The sequence below is a fragment of the Sinocyclocheilus rhinocerous genome, unplaced genomic scaffold (genome assembly GCF_001515625.1).
Source record: "Sinocyclocheilus rhinocerous isolate Xijiao unplaced genomic scaffold, SAMN03320098_v1.1 scaffold1292, whole genome shotgun sequence".
Lineage (NCBI taxonomy): Eukaryota > Metazoa > Chordata > Actinopteri > Cypriniformes > Cyprinidae > Sinocyclocheilus > Sinocyclocheilus rhinocerous.
In genome coordinates, this window is record NW_015656599.1 from 1,011,994 (window position 1) to 1,030,113 (window position 18,120).

Below are 18,120 nucleotides of genomic sequence, written 5' to 3' on the forward strand. Positions count from 1 at the left end.
TATATAAAGAAAAAAAAAGGGGGAAAAAATAAATTTAATTGTCTTATGAACTTCATTAATTTGGTTATATATATTCGGTTATATAGTTATATATTGTTACACATATATTGACATTATATCTTGCACTGGCTGCCTTGTTCTCTACATATCATCATAGGCCATTGAAAAACTCATATCAGCACTACTTCAAACTAGTAAATGTCTCGTCATTTGTGGAATGTGTGTATTTTCTGGGGTGTGCTGAGTGGGAAGGTGAGGCAGGAAAGAGTGAGGGGTCTGGAATGCAGTGTGTGTGTGTGTGTGTGTGTACACGTGTGTGTGCATGCATGTGGATAATGGTAATATTTACATGAATGGGCCGTGCATAGCTCTTCACAGGCACAACAGCAGTGACCTTGAGCCCAGTCCAGCTCTAAGTTTACAGAAGGGACACAAACATAAGGCTACGCTATTGTTCCCTATACCGGTTTGTGTATGTGTGTGCATTTTAGCCAGATTTAACAATGTTACGACCCTTACTACAAGAGCTATTATACCAGACGAACGGCACTTATGGATACACAGTAGATTGACAGGTCTTGATCAGACTTACGGCAAGGTGCCAGGACAGTGGAATCAAGAGGATTCAAATGGCAATCCCAGACGCAGCAGGTCTTTAGGATGAGGCATACAGAGACACATACAAATGCACAGACAAAGCAAAGTTGCGCAACTTAAATGCACATTACATTACAATTACGAGTTCCAGTCGTATGTACAGGTTCAAATTGAGAAAATGTGCATTTCAATAGAGAACTAGTCAATGGAATAGTTGTAAGTTCACAAAGTTTGTGGCCTTGAAGGATTTTCAAGATTTTATTTAAAGAAGATACTTATTAACACTTACTAGTCAATTTAAGTAGAAATGCTTTAACTATACATTCCACTTTGTTCTTGGACTTATGTCTGATAAACAAAAAAGCAGACTCATCATACAACATCATAGAATCATACAATTCTTAACTGTCTGAGTGGGAGGTTCTTTTTCTTACACTATTTTACTGGAGTGTCTCCCCAACAGGTGAACATATAGGTCCTGAAGTCCCCTAAAAAGATGAAAGAAATTATAAAACAAGAACAAAATTAGGAAATAAATCAAATACAAGTAATATTTTGAAAATGTATTTCTGTACATTCCTAGATCAGACATAAAAGGCCCATTCACACCATGACATCTATATTAGCATCCACACCAACGAATGATAACTTTCTGTTCATTATTATTGCAATTCTGATTGTCAATGTTTTTATCGTTCATCAGCTGGAAAACAACTTTCTGAATGAGATTTGAACAAAATTGTTCCTCTGTGTCACTATTGTTATAGCGGTGGTTAGTTTTCCCTTTAAGGCCCGTTCACACATGGAATAGTAAATATAATGATAACTATTTTAGCATCTGCATTAACGGATGCTAACCTTCTGTTTATTAGAGGCGTGCATTGCCATTTTGTCATCTGCCACTTTAAAATTTCAAGCACTTTAATGTGGGATGGATTCTGATTGGCTATCTTTATCATTCATTAGCTACAAGCTGTGCTGTGGACTTCTCTATTCTCTTAGAATTAAAGTTAATGGATCCGTGAAAAATAACGTGAAATGCTGTATTGTGCATGCCGGGCCAGTAGTTGGTGACGTCACTTTGTAAAGAAACACTACGGAAACACGTAATGCGCGTGCATCACAAATTCACATTTTTGTATTTTACACAGAGATGATAACTTTTCAAAACTTGTACTTTGTTTGCATTTTCAGGCCGCCAAAACGCCGTTGTCGTGTAAATGAACGACCAAAACATGTAAAAAGTTTTTCGTTGAAATGCCGTCGTGTAAACGTCCCCCAAGATTGATTATCAAAACTTTATAGTTATCGTTATAATTATATTAACTGGTGAATTTCAGGAGGTTACAAGATCTGAAGTCAGCTTTCGAGATCACTAACTACCCAAATTGGTGGACGATGTCCACATTTTTAATCCCTCCTTCGTTTTGTCTTTCATTTTCAGAGGAAGATGATGAGAAGCCCGAGAATGAGATGCACTCTAACGGAACACACAGACGTCTTCCCAGAAGCCTTAGTAAGTCTGCTAGCATTCCCTCCCTTCCTCTCTTTGTCTTGCTGTCTCTTTTCCACACTCCCGTCTCTTCATCTTTGTCCTCTTGCAGAATTTCTATGTATTTCCAACCTGTAGCGATTATTTTGAGACACTGTGGCATCTTCATTCCACAATGGTGTTGTGGCTTTGTTGTGTTTGTGCGAGTGTGTGAGATGTGCGTGTATGGGCCTGGAGTCTGCTGTTGCGTCTCTGTGATTGATTCTGTCTCGTCCTGTCTCGCCACATGTCCTTAGGTCACCCTCAAACACACACACACAAGTTTCAAAGCTCAATTTTACCACCCACGCTTCTTTCACACATGCACTCGAACTCTTATGTTTTTTTCTCTCTTTCTGAGTGCTCACTTTCAGTCAAGTGCGCCTCAGATCTGCGAATTTTACAACAAACACACTCTGACAGCGCTGAGAGGGTGAATTATAGTGTGTGTAGTCTTGTTAGTCTGGTTTGTCTAACTTCCATCCAGTTTGGCTGCTGCTATGTGGGAGTTTGATAAATAAATGTTAAATAAACATGAAATCAACCACTGTTATTTCTGTCTCTCTCACAGACGTTCAGGTGGCACAGCAGGCAATGTGTAAGGTGAGAACAGAAGTTATGGAAGTGACCCGTTCGATGTTGGACAGACGGAATGCCAACTTCTTGTTATGGCCTCCGTGTGTGGAAGTGCAGCGCTGTTCGGGCTGCTGCAACACACGCATTCTACAATGCACGCCAGTCACCACAGAAATGCGACATTTACAGGTATTTATGCGCAAAATTGTAATGACTTTGTAGCTGTTTTTAGACAACAAGTTTTCTAAAAGATAGGCAATATAAAAATGCCTTAAAAGATTTATTTTGGCCAAATTGTCAAGCAACATTACATGAATGATTTACTGAGAAGGTCATCCCAGAATGCATTGCGCGCTGTGATAAAAAAAAAAATCTTCATCTAAGATATCTTCATCTTCATCTATTTTACAAAATATTTATGTAGTGTATGTTATGCTAACATTTAAATAGTTAAATATAATTATAAATACATTAATTTACCTAATATTTTTATGTACTGTACATTTTAATGTTAATTTGTGTATAACATTGTTAGCTTAGCAACATACACTAACAAAAAAATATTCAAACCTAATTACAAATAGCCTGTTTTACCCAATTGTACTGTGCAACTTTATGCAAATTAGCATATCACATTGTTAACAAAACAACATAGTTAAATCTAATTACAAATGGGCTATTTAACCCAATATTTACATATAGTGTATATTTTATGTGAATTAGCATATCACATTGTTAGCATAGCAACATGATAAAATAAATATAGTTAAATCTAATTACAAATTGATTATTTTACCCAATATTAGTTTTTTTTCTGTAGTTTATTTTTTGTCATTGTAAATATCATTATGTTGATATCTCGTTTGTTTTTTTTGTCTAGATGACAAAAATCCAGTTTATCAACCGACAGCCGGTCTACGAGAAGGTTGTCATACCTGTGGAGGACCATGTGACTTGTAGCTGTCAATCACGTGGTTCTGCACATCCCCCACGGCTCCAGACCACACCCCTTCCTCCGCCCAGACTCCACCCTAAAGTAACATTACCAAAGACGCAATCGAAAGAGGAGCTACACCGCAATGATGAACTTAAACATAATCAAAGGCTCCATTTGGAGGATAGAGAGAGTCAAGAACTACAATGGCAGTCCAAATACACAGTCACACACACACAGGGCTACCGACAAAGCCCGTACCAACATACACTTACACACACGCCAGCTTATACAAGCAGAGGAGATGTTCCCACCAGACCAACCACATTAGGAGATCCACACATGATGAGTGACACAACACAATCAGAGGAGGTCGATCAGATGAAATCCGAACACAGTGGCGACGGCATGGCGAAAAAGACTCAACAGCATTACGACAAACATCCGCAAGAGGATCAACAGACGAAACCATATCAAACGACGCCACAGCAACCAAAAAACAATGCTTCCCACAATTCCGTCCAATCAGAGACCAGCATGCCGCACAGCAGCAAATTAGATGGTCTTAGTCACACTTACAGCCACGTTGAGGTCATCGGCCAATCCAGCGGCTTATCAGAAGTACTAAATCATCGCTCTGACCAATCAGAAGTTAGAAAACATCACCACCACCACCACCAATCAGAAGCGAGAAATCAAAATAAGCAGGAAAGGGAACAGCAGCAAGAGGAAACACAACATCATCTTCACCACCAACACCACCGACACCATCAGTTTCACCAACATACAACACAAGCAGTTAGCCAACAACAGACTAGCACACAAAGAACAGGTCAGTGTCTAGATTGTCTGTTGAGTCATTGTGTGTGTGTGTATACACATTGTATTGTAATTAGCAGCTTATGCTTCCTGTTATTCTTTCCATTTCTTTAACGTCAGAGTTAGCTTATAAAGTCAAGGGTCAACAAACCATGTAGCGCTAATATTGTGATGGCTGCCTTGAGATTAATTCTTTCAGCGTTCATCCAACCGTCCTTCTAACCACATTTTTTATGTCTTCTGTTTTCTTCATTATTTCATAATGACAAAAGCCCCTCCCACCACGCCCTCAGCCCCACAGACTCCGCCCCCTCTCCAGCCCCCACGGAAGCGCCGACGGAAACACCGGAGGAGGATGAGCAAGGCCTCCATGAGAGCGATGATAATGTAATTTTATTATTGTAGTATGACAATCGAAAGTGCACGGCTCAATGACGTGACAAAAAGACACAAAAGCCTCAATAAAAGAATCTAATTCTTGATAAGAAATTTTAAAGTGACAGTTCACCCAAAAATGACATTTCTGTCATCATTTACTCAAACTCAAGCTGTTCCAAACCTGTATGAATTTCTTTTAGCTGTTGAAGACAAAAGAAGTTATTTTGAAGAATGTTGTTAACCAGATACTTGATGGTAGCCATTGACTTCCATAGTATGGAAAAAAAATACTATGGAAGTCAATGGCTACCAGCAACTGTTTGGTTACCAGCACCAAAACAGGAAATTACATCAGATTGTAAATAGTCCTGTGGTATGACTCCCCAAAAACGTAATGATATTTACCTTGAATCCTTGAAACCTTGTTACCTTGAAAATATATTTAAAACGTTTTTGAAAATAATAATAAGGTAAGATGTATATATGAAGTTTTAGGGAAAAAAATATACTTTTTTACTTTACACCACATGACACTTTTAAAGTCATTCAATTTAAACTTGTCTTGAAAATGATATAAAAGTTTTTCAAAATGATATGAAACCAACAAGAATACAAAGAGTACATTGGCACATGTGCTTTAAAAGATTTTCCCTTGTGAACACTCTTACATGTCATTGACCCGTACTACTAAACATAGAATACACCAAAACTGAGCCATTTCTGTGTAACTAGTGGCATCAAATAGAACTGCAGAAATGTTTTCCAACACCCTGTCTACCATTGTTGGGTTAACAATGCTAAGGTTAATAGCTTCCTCCATATATAGATACCATTGGTTAAGCCCATTTAAACAGACTGCAGTTTAGTTCGATACCATTAGTGGCGCGGAAATGACACACTGCGGCTTTAACAAAGCAATTCAATTTTCAAGTGGAATCTAATCAAAGATCTAACCAGATTTGGACCTCCATCCTCTAACAGGGTAATGTCCTGAAGAAGACCAAGACTCTGAACTGCTGCCAAAGTCCCAGGAGCAACCACAAAGCTGGGAGTCAGGGTGGAGACACACACACACACACAGGATATAGCAGAGACACACTGGAAATCTCTTTATAATAACTGGAAATGTCTTTGATCTTTGCCAAATAAGCTCCCATGAACTACATTTCCCATCAGCCATTGCAGTCGTCGGAGGCCACCAGTTCTGCGGCCTCTGTCCTACGGGAGCTGGTCGCACTCAGGATATCCTGTGAGAAAGAACTTAAAAGAGATTCCATACAAATAGAGAGACTTTATTTAAAACAACACAGTTGCGGTCTGCCAAATACACTTCACACTTCGGTCAGCACAACAACTGCCAAATGCGGTGCAATATTGACTTGAACTACTGGTTGGCCGAGAATCTGGCTCAAATCAGTGTTTAGCTACTTGAGGAAAGTCAAAGTAGCCTTCAAATGCCAATGAATGATGTAGACCTACTGTGGGTCGGGTTGGAAAACAACTGTGGACTATTTATCCACTGGAGGAACTACTGGAATAGCAACTGGAAGAAGTTAAAACTGGAATATGTAACTGGAAAGTTGTGAGGACTTTGAATTGGGACTCCCAAAGAGCAAAACAACTGGAGATATGAAGCTCAGGACTTCCAGAAAAGTATAAAATACAAATAAATATTACAAATTCATCTCAAAAGGTATACTCTGTACATTTTCCAAGCTACTTAAACACTCCAAGTTTATTAAATAGCAAAATATCAGCTGGCTAGATATGAAATCGAGGAGTAAAAGCACTTACGAAACAGTCTTTTGGACATTTACCATGGTAATATGATGGTATTCGTTGAAGTACTTTGGAGTACCATGTATATACCATGGTATATGAATATGGTAATCCATCTGATACCATGGTACCGCCTCAGTACTTTTTTTGTAAGGATCTCTCAGTATCATGCACATTATTTAATTGGTGCAAAAACACTGGAATGACGTACACTGGAGATTATCAACTATACAGTGCTGAAAGCACTTAATGTTCGCATGTTGGTAGATGCACAGTCAAATAGTACCTAATTCAATATTTAAATGAAAATAAGAAGATTGTGTTTAGCTGTAATGAGGTTACAGTGAAATACTCCCATCCTGTAGGGGGCGGTATGGAGTGCTCTGTCATTTTATGCCTGCTGTTCCCAAACGTCCGTCTGTGCATTCAGCTGCTGCTGGAATCTTGTAAAGCTATAAAATAACTGTTTGTAAATGATGCATTTTCTGGCTTTTTACGTAACTTATTTATAAAAGGTAGATGCACTATCCATCTGCTTCCAAGAGTAATTAATTGTTATTTGTTTTGATGGAAATTATTGTTAATGTAATAATGCTATTTTAATATAAATATAAAAAATGTTAAATTTATCATTGGTTTTACTAATATGATTTTACTCACCCTCCCAGCTGGAAGGAAAATAAAACAAAACAAAATGTAATCAAAATCCCTTGAAACCAAGCCACTTATGGTTGCCATCTTGGAAACGACATTTTCTATGTAGCACTAGCTAAATTTGACAAATAATGTCAAACAAACACAGTATCAAACAAATACATCCAAGATTGTGTTTATCTGCCAATCGATCTGCAATGCAATCTGTCAAAAATAGTATCATAGACTCTACTTCTTTAGCACACATCAGGATAAAAACTTTGTTCACACTGTTTCTGCGAATGCGCATGCTAATGCTTTCTCAAAAATTAAGGATTGCATCGTCTTCAAAATGTCGTGGTGTGTGTATCTGTAAATATCGCAGATATTATTTTTAGGAAAGTCATAAACAAAAACAAGCCAAGCCAAATTTGCCAGCCATCTTGGAAACGTCCCATGTGTAGCGTTAGCTGTATCGTACAAAACTCGTCATGCAAATGCAGTTTTAAACAAATACATCCAATATTATGTTTATCTGCCAATCATCAATACAATCTTTAAAAAAAAGGCATCATGAATTCTACTTTTTTACTGCTAATACACATGCTAATGCTTCCTCAGAAATCAACCTTTGTGACCACATCAAAATGTTGCGTTTATGTGCGTCTATAAATATGGGTGATTCTTTTTAGGAAAGTCATAAACCAAATCCAGATATAATCAAAATCTCTTGAAGTAAAGGCAGTTTCGGCGGCCATCTTGGAAACACCCCACAATTTCTAAGTAGCATTAGCTGAACCATACAAAACATGTCATACAAATGCAGTATCAAACAAATAAGGCCAAGATTATGTTTATCTGCCAATCTGCAATACAACCTGAGGGGAAAAAAGTCATAAATTCTACTTTACTATCTCAAATCAGGATAAACACTACTTTTTTAGACTGTTCCTGCTAATACACATGCTAATGCTTCCTCAAAAATTAAAGTTCGCAGCTCTTCAAAATGTTGTTTGTGTGTCTGTACATATGGATGATTCTGCACAGCATGAGTCTTTCGAGGCGTGTAGCGTGTGGTGGTCACATTACAGTTGTGATTTGTGTGTGTGAGGATGACAGGTCGCAGTGGTTACAGACAGTCGTCATAGCAGCACAGATGGACGTGTACGCAGAGGGAGATCAGGTGGTGTAACAGATACGAGAGGGCTGGCCGAGAAGAGATGAACTGATAAATGTTACGCAGACAAACCAAATAGACGAGAGGGCAACAGAAAGCCAGCACGAGAACGTGGGCAGGCTGTGGGTCAAACGGCAAAGTGAGAGGAGAGGTACAGGAAGAGAGGAGAGTCTGAGAGAGGGCAGACGAGGAGAAAAGGGAGTGTGAGAGAGACAGAGAACGGATGACATGTAGGGAGTGACGCTGTGTAAGTGATAAATCTTTGTGAACGCAGGCCGTCTAGTCTTCACAAGTGCTCAGTAACATCAAAGTGGGAGGTATGTGTGTGTCTGGGGGCCCCGACATACTATAGGGGGCTGCCTCATCAACTGAGGGTCTACAATGAGTTTCAAGTGTAAAAAAACAGACACAGCAATCATTTGTAGACACTGCCAGGCCCCTAAAGTTATGACCGAGACGTTAAAACTGCATTACAGTCAAATATTCTCCACATGAAACTAGTGAGTTGCAATACTGTATACTGCCTACTAGGCAGCTGCATACTAAATGGAAATGCTCTACAAGGGCGCCAACTCCATGTGTCACACAAATAGTGCTCCTTGTGGAAACGAGAAACTCTACTGACATTCCAACAGAGCTTGACGTAAGCATGTTGCTGAGTTAACGGCACAATAATGTAATTAGCATACAAATATACAGTATATTAAAGTAACTTGAATGTCACGTCCAGTTATCTGGACAAAACAATCCGTTATGTTACTTGATTTTGCAAACTGGTGTTTTTTATGTTCTTTTCGGTTACACTTTATTTCGATAGTCTACTTTAGACATTCTACTAACTGTAAGTAACTTTGCAACTACTTGTCAACTAACTCTCATTAGAGCATTTGTAGACTGTTAGGTTAGGGTTAGTAGAATAAGTTGCCATACTTGCAAAGTTACTTACAGTCAGTAGAACGTCTGTTGAGTGACCATCAAAATAAAGTGTTAGCAGATATTAAGCAGTCAGTCTACTAATACTCTAATGACTGCTAGTTGACATGTAGTTGGTGGACTATCAAAATAAAGTGTTACCTTATTTTAAGCACACTAGTTTGTGAATATAAATAGTTTTACCGTTTACTGCACTTTGTTATTCTTCTGATTATTTAACTATAGTGGCTAATAAATCGGATATCTCACTAAGTATGCAATTATAGTATAAAAACAATTCAAACATACTACGTCCGCCATTGTCATGTGACCTTTGACATCAGTTCCGTTGTTGTGTTCTGGCATTCACAAATATAACAACTCCCCTCTCATGGCCTCATGGGATATTAAAATAGACATTGTACACTTCTGGAAATAAGCGTGATTTTCTTCATTCATACTGCAAATCCCGTAGTTTTCATAATCATACTACACAGTAAGGAAATAGACATATTCAATTCACTCACTGAGTTTGTCACAAAGCATTCTGGGACTGCCCTTAATGAGAAGCATGCCGTTGTTATTACATAAAATGTTGAAATTATGACAAAAAGGCGACATTGAAATAAAGTCATATGACGTCATATTTGTGACATTAAAAGTTGAAATTATGACAAAAATAATCTAAAATAAAAAATAATGAGATAAAATGTAATAAGAGATAAAGTCATAATTATTCCACACAATTCATAATTATTACACAGTGTTAAATGTTGAAATGATGACATACTAGAATCAACATTATTAGATGAGAATTTGTCTATCTCATACATAATTTCAACTTTTTATCTCTTGTTATCTTTCATGAAGAAAGCTACTCTTGAGTTTGTGTGGAAAGTTAGTAATGTCTCTTAAGACACACACACACACACACACACACACACAAACTAGTCTGACAAACAGAATAGAAATGTAGATTAGAACAGTACTTTAAGCATTTTATTCTGTGCACTTCATTCAACCCAGAGCGAAAAGGTTCAGACCAGGGGGAGGATTACATAAAGAAATATTTGAGAGTGTATGCATCTCCGCCTGTGTGTGTGTGTGTGTGTGTTGTGATGCACGGTGTGGTTTTGGTGCGTTTGCGTGATGTGAGAGCTCCAGCTGACCCCTGGCACACGCTGCAGCTTACCCTCACTGAACTCACTCACACCTGGGCTCCACCTGGCTTAGTGTCCCCTGCCCCGGTCAATCCTCCATCCATCTACACTGCTCAAACAACCACCGTAAACCTCTGCGAATTAACACGTGTGTGTCTGCATCTAATATAAAGTGCAGATTTAACCACAAACACATCCGTGTGTAATGTTTGCACGAGAGAAAGGTAAAGAGGAGGTCAAATTTGCTCTTGAATCACATGGCTAGGGGGCGTTCTACAGTAAGAGTTACAAACTAAGAGACTGTTAACTACAACTGTTCCTTTTTATTAAACAAATACAACATTAAAAATGTCTTCAAATTTTTAAACTTGATCCGAGAACAGGTAAAAACCACATAGACACCGGTTCATGGGTTCATTGAAATTTTGAAACATTTCAAAACAGTTATGATGTAGTTAAAACGAGTTTACTGAAATCATGTGACTTTGGCAGTTTTATACATGCTCCAAAATACTGGTTAGAAATAAATGATTTCGGAGCTTCATAAAGCAGTGTTTCGAAAGTATCCATCACTACCAATTACACATTTTATAACTAAATTACAATTTGTTTTGAAACAATTTTCTTTTCCAGTGATGTCATCTAGGCCAGGTAGGCTATTGGTTAATGTTAACCGTATAACCAAAAAGCTGTTGTTTTAGCAAACTAGCATTCGTATTTAGCTCCATTTTGGTATGTAAAACTTTAAAAATGGGTAAGTTCTGGACCATATTTTCCTGAAAAATATAACTCTGATATTTATGGATATGTCACTGTAAAATTATGCCAAATGTAGCACCATTAAATCAAACTCAAAATAAGCATTAAGCATTTTCTCAACTGGTCTGTAACAGTTAGTGTTGAATCCATTTTTTATGAGTTCCTGGACCATCTGAGGTGTGTTTTGGCTACGGTTTTCTGTGTGCATTATTTATACATTTGTGTGCTCTGTGTGTTTTGGCTGGCACAGATAGAGCTGATAATGCATGGGTGGAATAAGGCCTAAAGTCTGAGTGTCATAATCACCATCAGATCGTGCAGGGCTGGTAACGCTACACATGGACCTGTGCCAGATTTAGCAGCTCTGTGTAAGGACACACTCTTAAAGGGACAGATACAGCCCACAGCATACACATGGGACACAGATTGAGAGAAAAACAGGGACAGACAAATTGGACCATACTGTAATATTGTAAAAAATCTAGTTAAATGGTGACACTCGTGTCAAAATTACAGCCACAAATATTTCTCCCTGGCTAATTTTAACATTAAAATGCTTTATTCGTAAACACGATGGTAATCTGGTTGCTAAAGATAATGCTAATCATATTTTAATTTGAACTTTGGGATATCCAACCCGATCTCAAGGGAAAACGTAACTATTTTTACGAGGTGGCGATTTCGTACGAATTGACGTAACGTCACAGGGGCATATGCAGATTGTACGAAAATGTACGAATGAGATACGAATTCATACGAATTAGCTACCAATTCGCCAAAACCTAAAATAGTTACGAATTGCCATGAGATTGTGTTGGGAGAGATCAATTTGAAAAACGCTGGATGGAAACATTAAAATGCAACAACAACAACAAAAAAGTACACATAAAATATATGCACTTCCCAGAACTGTCTGATACAGATATATCTGTCACCAATCTGAAATTCGTCAGAGTTTGTATTCGCAATCTAAACCGCGAGTAATTTATTACTATATTACTATAAGCCACAGTGACAATTTTATTCTCTTGAGCACATGAGATTTAAATGCAGCTTTAAAGCCTGTTCACACCATTTTCATGACAATTTGGTTACACTTTGCGTGCAATTTGTATTAAAAAATGGCTTCTTCCTTTGATATTCACTGATGCTTAGCGAAATACCACTAGTCAGTTTTATGTAACTGTAACATCAGCGGCTCTGGGCATGTGACCAAAAGTACAAATCTTATTGGTTGGCCAATTTTCTAAACAATGTGATGGAATAGAGATTAGTAAAATAAATAATAAAAATCATTTGTATTGCTGACATGCAAATGTACGTGTTGGTCTGAACAGGCACATTAACAGCTAATTTAAATTCATGTTTAATGTTTGTTGCACCAAATATTTGTCTTTTTCCCCAATATATTTATAATTATTTTATATTTAGCAATTTATAATTTAGCAATTGATATTGTAAAATTAAGTAGCTACTGTACATTTAATATTAATATTATAATCAGATTTTTTTGAATTAATTCATTTCGCAACTTGAATGGAAAGCTGTTGCTAGTATAAATTTAAACTTTGTGATTCCTTGGAATTTATTGGTGACAGAATGTGCATGCATGTTTTTTAGTACTGAAAAAATCTGGATCGAACACAAACACACTATTACACGTACAATCACAGTGCTTACTTATTATTCATACATATCAAGATTTCCAAGAGTTCCAATGTATGAGTCACAAACACACATAAGAAGATGAAAAACTGACTTTTTCACCAATAAAACTGGCAACACTCTTAAGATCCTACAGTTTCCATCGCAGTTTGTAATCACCGCATTCATCCCAGAATTCAGTCTGACCGTTAATCTGAACAGTATCTTAACTCTTTAATCGGTTTTGGGTCATGACCTAATCTCGCTGTGAATAATGTCTTCACCTCAGACAACATATCTGACACATATCGCATGACTCAATGCCTGCAGGCTTCACAAACATGGACAAGCATGACGGACGATTCAGATGTTCTACTTTCACAATTATTTTTAGGTTACGTATCCATGACTTTCAACTGATCTTGGGAATGTACTGTAGCTGTAATGGTTTCTCCCTCATTGTGCAGTACTGTGTCAATATTGTCTGTCTGTCTCCGCCACTTTGTGAATTCCTCCCCTCAGAAAGCGTTCAGTAGAGAGAAGCCCTCCCAGCTAGAGTCAGAGACCTCTCAACTGCACCATGACTGTCAGTGTGTGTGTGTGTGTGAGTGAGTGAGTGAGTGAGTGAGTGAGTGAGTGAGTGAGTGAGTGAGTGAGTGTGAGATGGTGTGTGTGTGTGTGTGTGTGTGAGAGAGAGAGAGAGATCACGGCCCCACTCAAGCATCCGCTGTGAGCTGGGTGTTGTTTCACTGACTGACAGCACAGAAAATATACACACATACAGACGTTTAAAGCTCAATTAGCGAGAACCTCTCATAGACATTTTCAAATTCTCTAGTATTGATACTAAGATAATGATATTTAATATAACTTACCCCAATCTTAACTCTCCAAATATGTTAATATATATTAATAATGTAAATGTTATAGAGTGCTTTTTGTAGGCTCGTCTGCAATACGTCTATAGGACGTTTACTGTCAGATGTCAAATAGACGTTTAGAAGATGTCTTTAAGATGTTTATGATTTAGAGTGTATGTAAAACTGACATCTTAGAGACGTCTATCAGATGTTTGTACACAGCAGATGCTTTCCAGATGAAGCGATCTTTAACAGACATCTTGCAGACGTGCATGTGCTATATGCCTCATTGTGTTTATAATCACACTCTTACAGACTATTCTAAGCCAAACTTTCAGGGAAAATGTTTTTTAAACATAGAATTTAAGTCATGTGACCATGTTGTAGTTCGTTTATAGCCTATGTTTAGCTTTTTACTTCTGCCGATTGTATTTAGGCTTCAAAATTCATAAAAGTTGTGTTCATTTGATTATCTTGATGAACAAAATGTGTAAGAAACATAAGCTTTTGTTGGTGGCAGCTTATTTGCTGCAATAATCCAAAAGAACAATGAAAATTAGAAAAAATCCTGTTGTTGTTTTTTTTTGTCAAGGGAACCAGGGTGATGCTAACTACAAAAATACGTCATCACTGCAGTGCTCTACTAGATGTACAGCTAAAGCTACAGCTAAATGTGATTTGGCTATTTTATGATACTTTCAAATGATTAGAATTATTTCACATGTCCTCACAAGTCATTTTACAACATGTTTTACTATATTTGTGAGGAGATTTTTACAAAATTGTCCCTATAGCTAAGACTGAATGCTTAGCAATTTGTTAAAGCTAACTTATATGATCACACACACACACTGCTGTCTTCGCTCCTGCTAACAAGTGCTATATCTCACTATCAGCATCTCTAACACTCGCTGACTTTTCTTCACACAATGTGCATGTCACACACTCTGTCTGTGTGTGTGTGTGTGTGTGTGTGTGGTATTTTCCACTTTCACACATGTAGTTTTTACTGGATGTCACAATCATTCACACCCTCCGTCAAGAAAAATGCTGAATGAAATTTTTGACACTCAGCATTTTCCTTTTTCGTCCACTCTTTAAAACACAAGATTTAAACCCCTGATGCAATTCTACTTGAAAATAACTTACTAAAAACTGAATATGTATTTTCTTTTTAAATTAGATGTGCTTAGCAATTTGTTAAATCTACCTCATTAGCTTGCTAAAGCTACTAGCCGCAAGCAAAATAGCAAGAACGTGTTATACTTGAATTTCAGTAGGAAAACTTTACTGCTAAGTCGAGTATCTATTGATTAAATTACTTGTTATCTTGAGGCTGTGAAGGACTGAAGTACATTTTGTCATACTGTTGTGAACCAAGTTGTTGTTCTGGTGAACAAGCATTAAATGCATTTCAGTATATTGTTAAGAATCATTTGGCCAACAAAACTTAAAAAATGTAGTTTTAGTGGCCTAAACATTGTCTGGAATATTCTGCTATTGGTTTCATATTGGTGTCATTTGAAAATGTTTTCCTTTATTTCATTCCTCTTTTGTTTTTGCATGTCCCAAACTAGTTAAGCTTTAAAAATCAAATTTTTTTTAAATTAGTGCTATTATTTCTCAGTAAATTTACATCGAAGCAGGGGCTTGAGCTGTATATAGTGAAAAATTATATTAATTTTAGCAAGACAATATATTAAACTTATAATAAACTATTGTAAATTTGCTAATATTTTAGCATTTTTTTATTTCTTACAAAAATGTATTACATTTTAGTAATATGTTGATATTAGCTAATGAATAAACCTGCTTGTGTTTTTTCTCAAGTTACTTTAGCACAAACTGGTTTGGGGGTATAAAGCATAAAGTACCATTTTTTGTAAAGTTACTGAAAAACAAATGAAGTTGACTGTTGAAGGAGGGACTTGAGCTATATATAGTAAAAAAAAATATTATTTTTAGAAAGACAACATATTCGATTTTAAACTAGTGTAAATTAGATTTTTTTTTTCTTTAAACATTTTATTACATTTTTAGCAATATGTTTATATTAGCTAATGAATGACATTATTTGTGATTTCCCCAAGCTAGTTAAGCACAGATTAGTTTAGCGCCAAAAAAACTAAACAAAAAAAAGGGGACACTTGAGCCATCTATAGAGGGCAGAACATCTTAGAGACTTAAATGAGGGCTCTTTTCACTTGAGACAGTAAGTGACCACACAAAACACCCTAGCATCCACCTAGAAACACCCTAACGACTGCATAGCAATGGCCTGACAACCACATCCTAGCATTCCTCAGAAAATGTAAAAATCTAGTTTCTTCTCTTTTTCCCCCCTGATAATGTCCAATCTGGAATGTACAATTACTTTGTAGGGTTCTCAAGATAAAATAAAATGTGCTTGTTTAATCGAAAGTAAGAAGGCCACCTATTTCCTTCTCATTGTAACATTTGGAGAAGTTAAAAAACATCAGCTGCTTCCACTCTTCTTTTCATCCTGCCATCAAAACTTCATCTAAAAATGAAGGCGTAGCCCCATCACGCAGTAAACAAATGTTCTGTGTGCACAAAAAGCGGAACGTCTCCAAATAAAAGCCATGGCTCTCTGTGAAAGTCTTTCGAAATGTGAATTGTGAAACGCAGTGTTGTCCCTCCAGTCCTCGGCTGTTGTTTTATTTAGATTGCGGTTGCCATAGAGGTGTCTGGTGTTAAAATGCGCTGATGGTTTGAGATATTTTAACCCGTCTCAGCGCGGAGTGCCTGGTGATAATTGGATCCTTGACCTCTGACCTTCTCTCACACTCCCTGGCTTTCTATGTCTCACAGTTTTCGTTTTTCTCCCAAAACCCTTTAGCACAACTCTGTTTAATCCTGGCTGTCAACGCTACTTCCTGTTAGCAGCCGCATTAGGCTTTAATTCACTCCCCATGTCGTCTCTTTTGGTTACTAGGCCTTTTCTCAACATTTCCCTTGTTCCCATTTGATCATGTCGAGATATTTCTGGTTTATGTGTGTGTGTGTGTGCGCTGTGCCATACCTACCTCAGAAGCTGATTATGTGAGGACTTCATCAGGCCGCCGTGACTCAGCTCAGTACAGCTGACTAATGAAGTGTCTGCTTCACGGCACATTTATAACAGCTGAGCGATCACAGCCATATATATGCACAACTGACACACCACACGGGGGAACCTGCAAACGTCAGACAAAGAATATCGGACGTGTTTTTATACACATGCTCATTTTTACTGTTAGGGCAAGTTAAGGTCGTGTCCGAAGAAACTATCAAGAACTACACTATAAAAACAATAGCTCCCTGATGGTTTGTCAGTTGTAAGTTTTAACTTATATATAGAAGAATGTTTATGTTTAACAAGTCAATACTTGTCATGAACAATAATTTCTGGCAATATTGTCAGCTTGACTGTACAGACACTTTTGGAAGAGAACTGAGGGCAGTTGTGGCCTAATGGTCAGAGAGTTGGACTTGTAACCCGAAGGTTGTGGGTTCGAGTCTGAGGTCTGGCAGGAATTGTCGGTGGGGGGAATGAATATCCAGCGCTCTCTTCCACCTTCAATTCCACAACTGAGGTGAGACCCTTGAGCAAGGCACTGAACCCCCAACTGCTCCCTGGGCACCGCTGCTCCGGGTGTGTGTGTGTGTGTGTGTGTGTGCACTTGGATGGGTTAAATGCAGAGCAAATTCCGAGTATGGGTCACCATACTTGGCCACACGTCACTTCACCTTCATCAACTGAGCTGGACGATGACATCACTGAATCAATGATTAACTCACTTTAACTGAAAAATTGACTGTTTTCTATTGTCCTCTTGCATTATTTTCCTGTTCTGTAAAGCTGCTTTGACACAATCTGCATTGTATAAAGTGCTATATAAATAAAGGTGACTTGACAATACATGCAATTTTAAAGTGAAATTTTGTATATGGTGTACACATTTTATTTTATTTTTTGAAAATGATATGTTTTTATACCAGTAAAATTAATTAGCTAATGAATCACCTTTACCTTACCTGTAAAATATACTCACTTATATCCCGTAATGTCATTATATCCTGTAACATTGTTGCTGCATGTAATTTTTTTTGTAGTAAACTTATAGGAAACACAGCTGCCAGTTTTTTTCTTTCTTTTTTTGTAACATTTATCAAATAAATAAATAAATAAATAAATAATATACAGACAGACAGACAGACAGACAGATAGACAGACAGATAGACAGATAGACAGACAGACAGATAGATAGATAGATAGATAGATAGACAGACAGACAGATAGACAGATAGATAGACAGACAGACAGACAGATAGATAGACAGACAGACAGACAGATAGAT

General features: G+C 37.4%; 1 protein-coding gene across 1 annotated transcript in view; it reads left to right on the forward strand.

The window, feature by feature from the left end:
* Positions 1 to 7,199, forward strand: part of pdgfba (platelet-derived growth factor beta polypeptide a) — a 7,615-nt gene extending 416 nt beyond the window's left edge. Inside the window, exons 2-6 of the mRNA XM_016528053.1 lie at positions 2,042 to 2,113; positions 2,700 to 2,893; positions 3,585 to 4,470; positions 4,730 to 4,844; positions 5,817 to 7,199. Coding sequence (XP_016383539.1) covers positions 2,042 to 2,113; positions 2,700 to 2,893; positions 3,585 to 4,470; positions 4,730 to 4,844; positions 5,817 to 5,829 — 1,280 coding nt within the window. The 3' untranslated portion in view covers positions 5,830 to 7,199. The remainder of the gene's footprint in view (positions 1 to 2,041; positions 2,114 to 2,699; positions 2,894 to 3,584; positions 4,471 to 4,729; positions 4,845 to 5,816) is intronic.
* Positions 7,200 to 18,120: the final 10,921 nt, after the last annotated feature.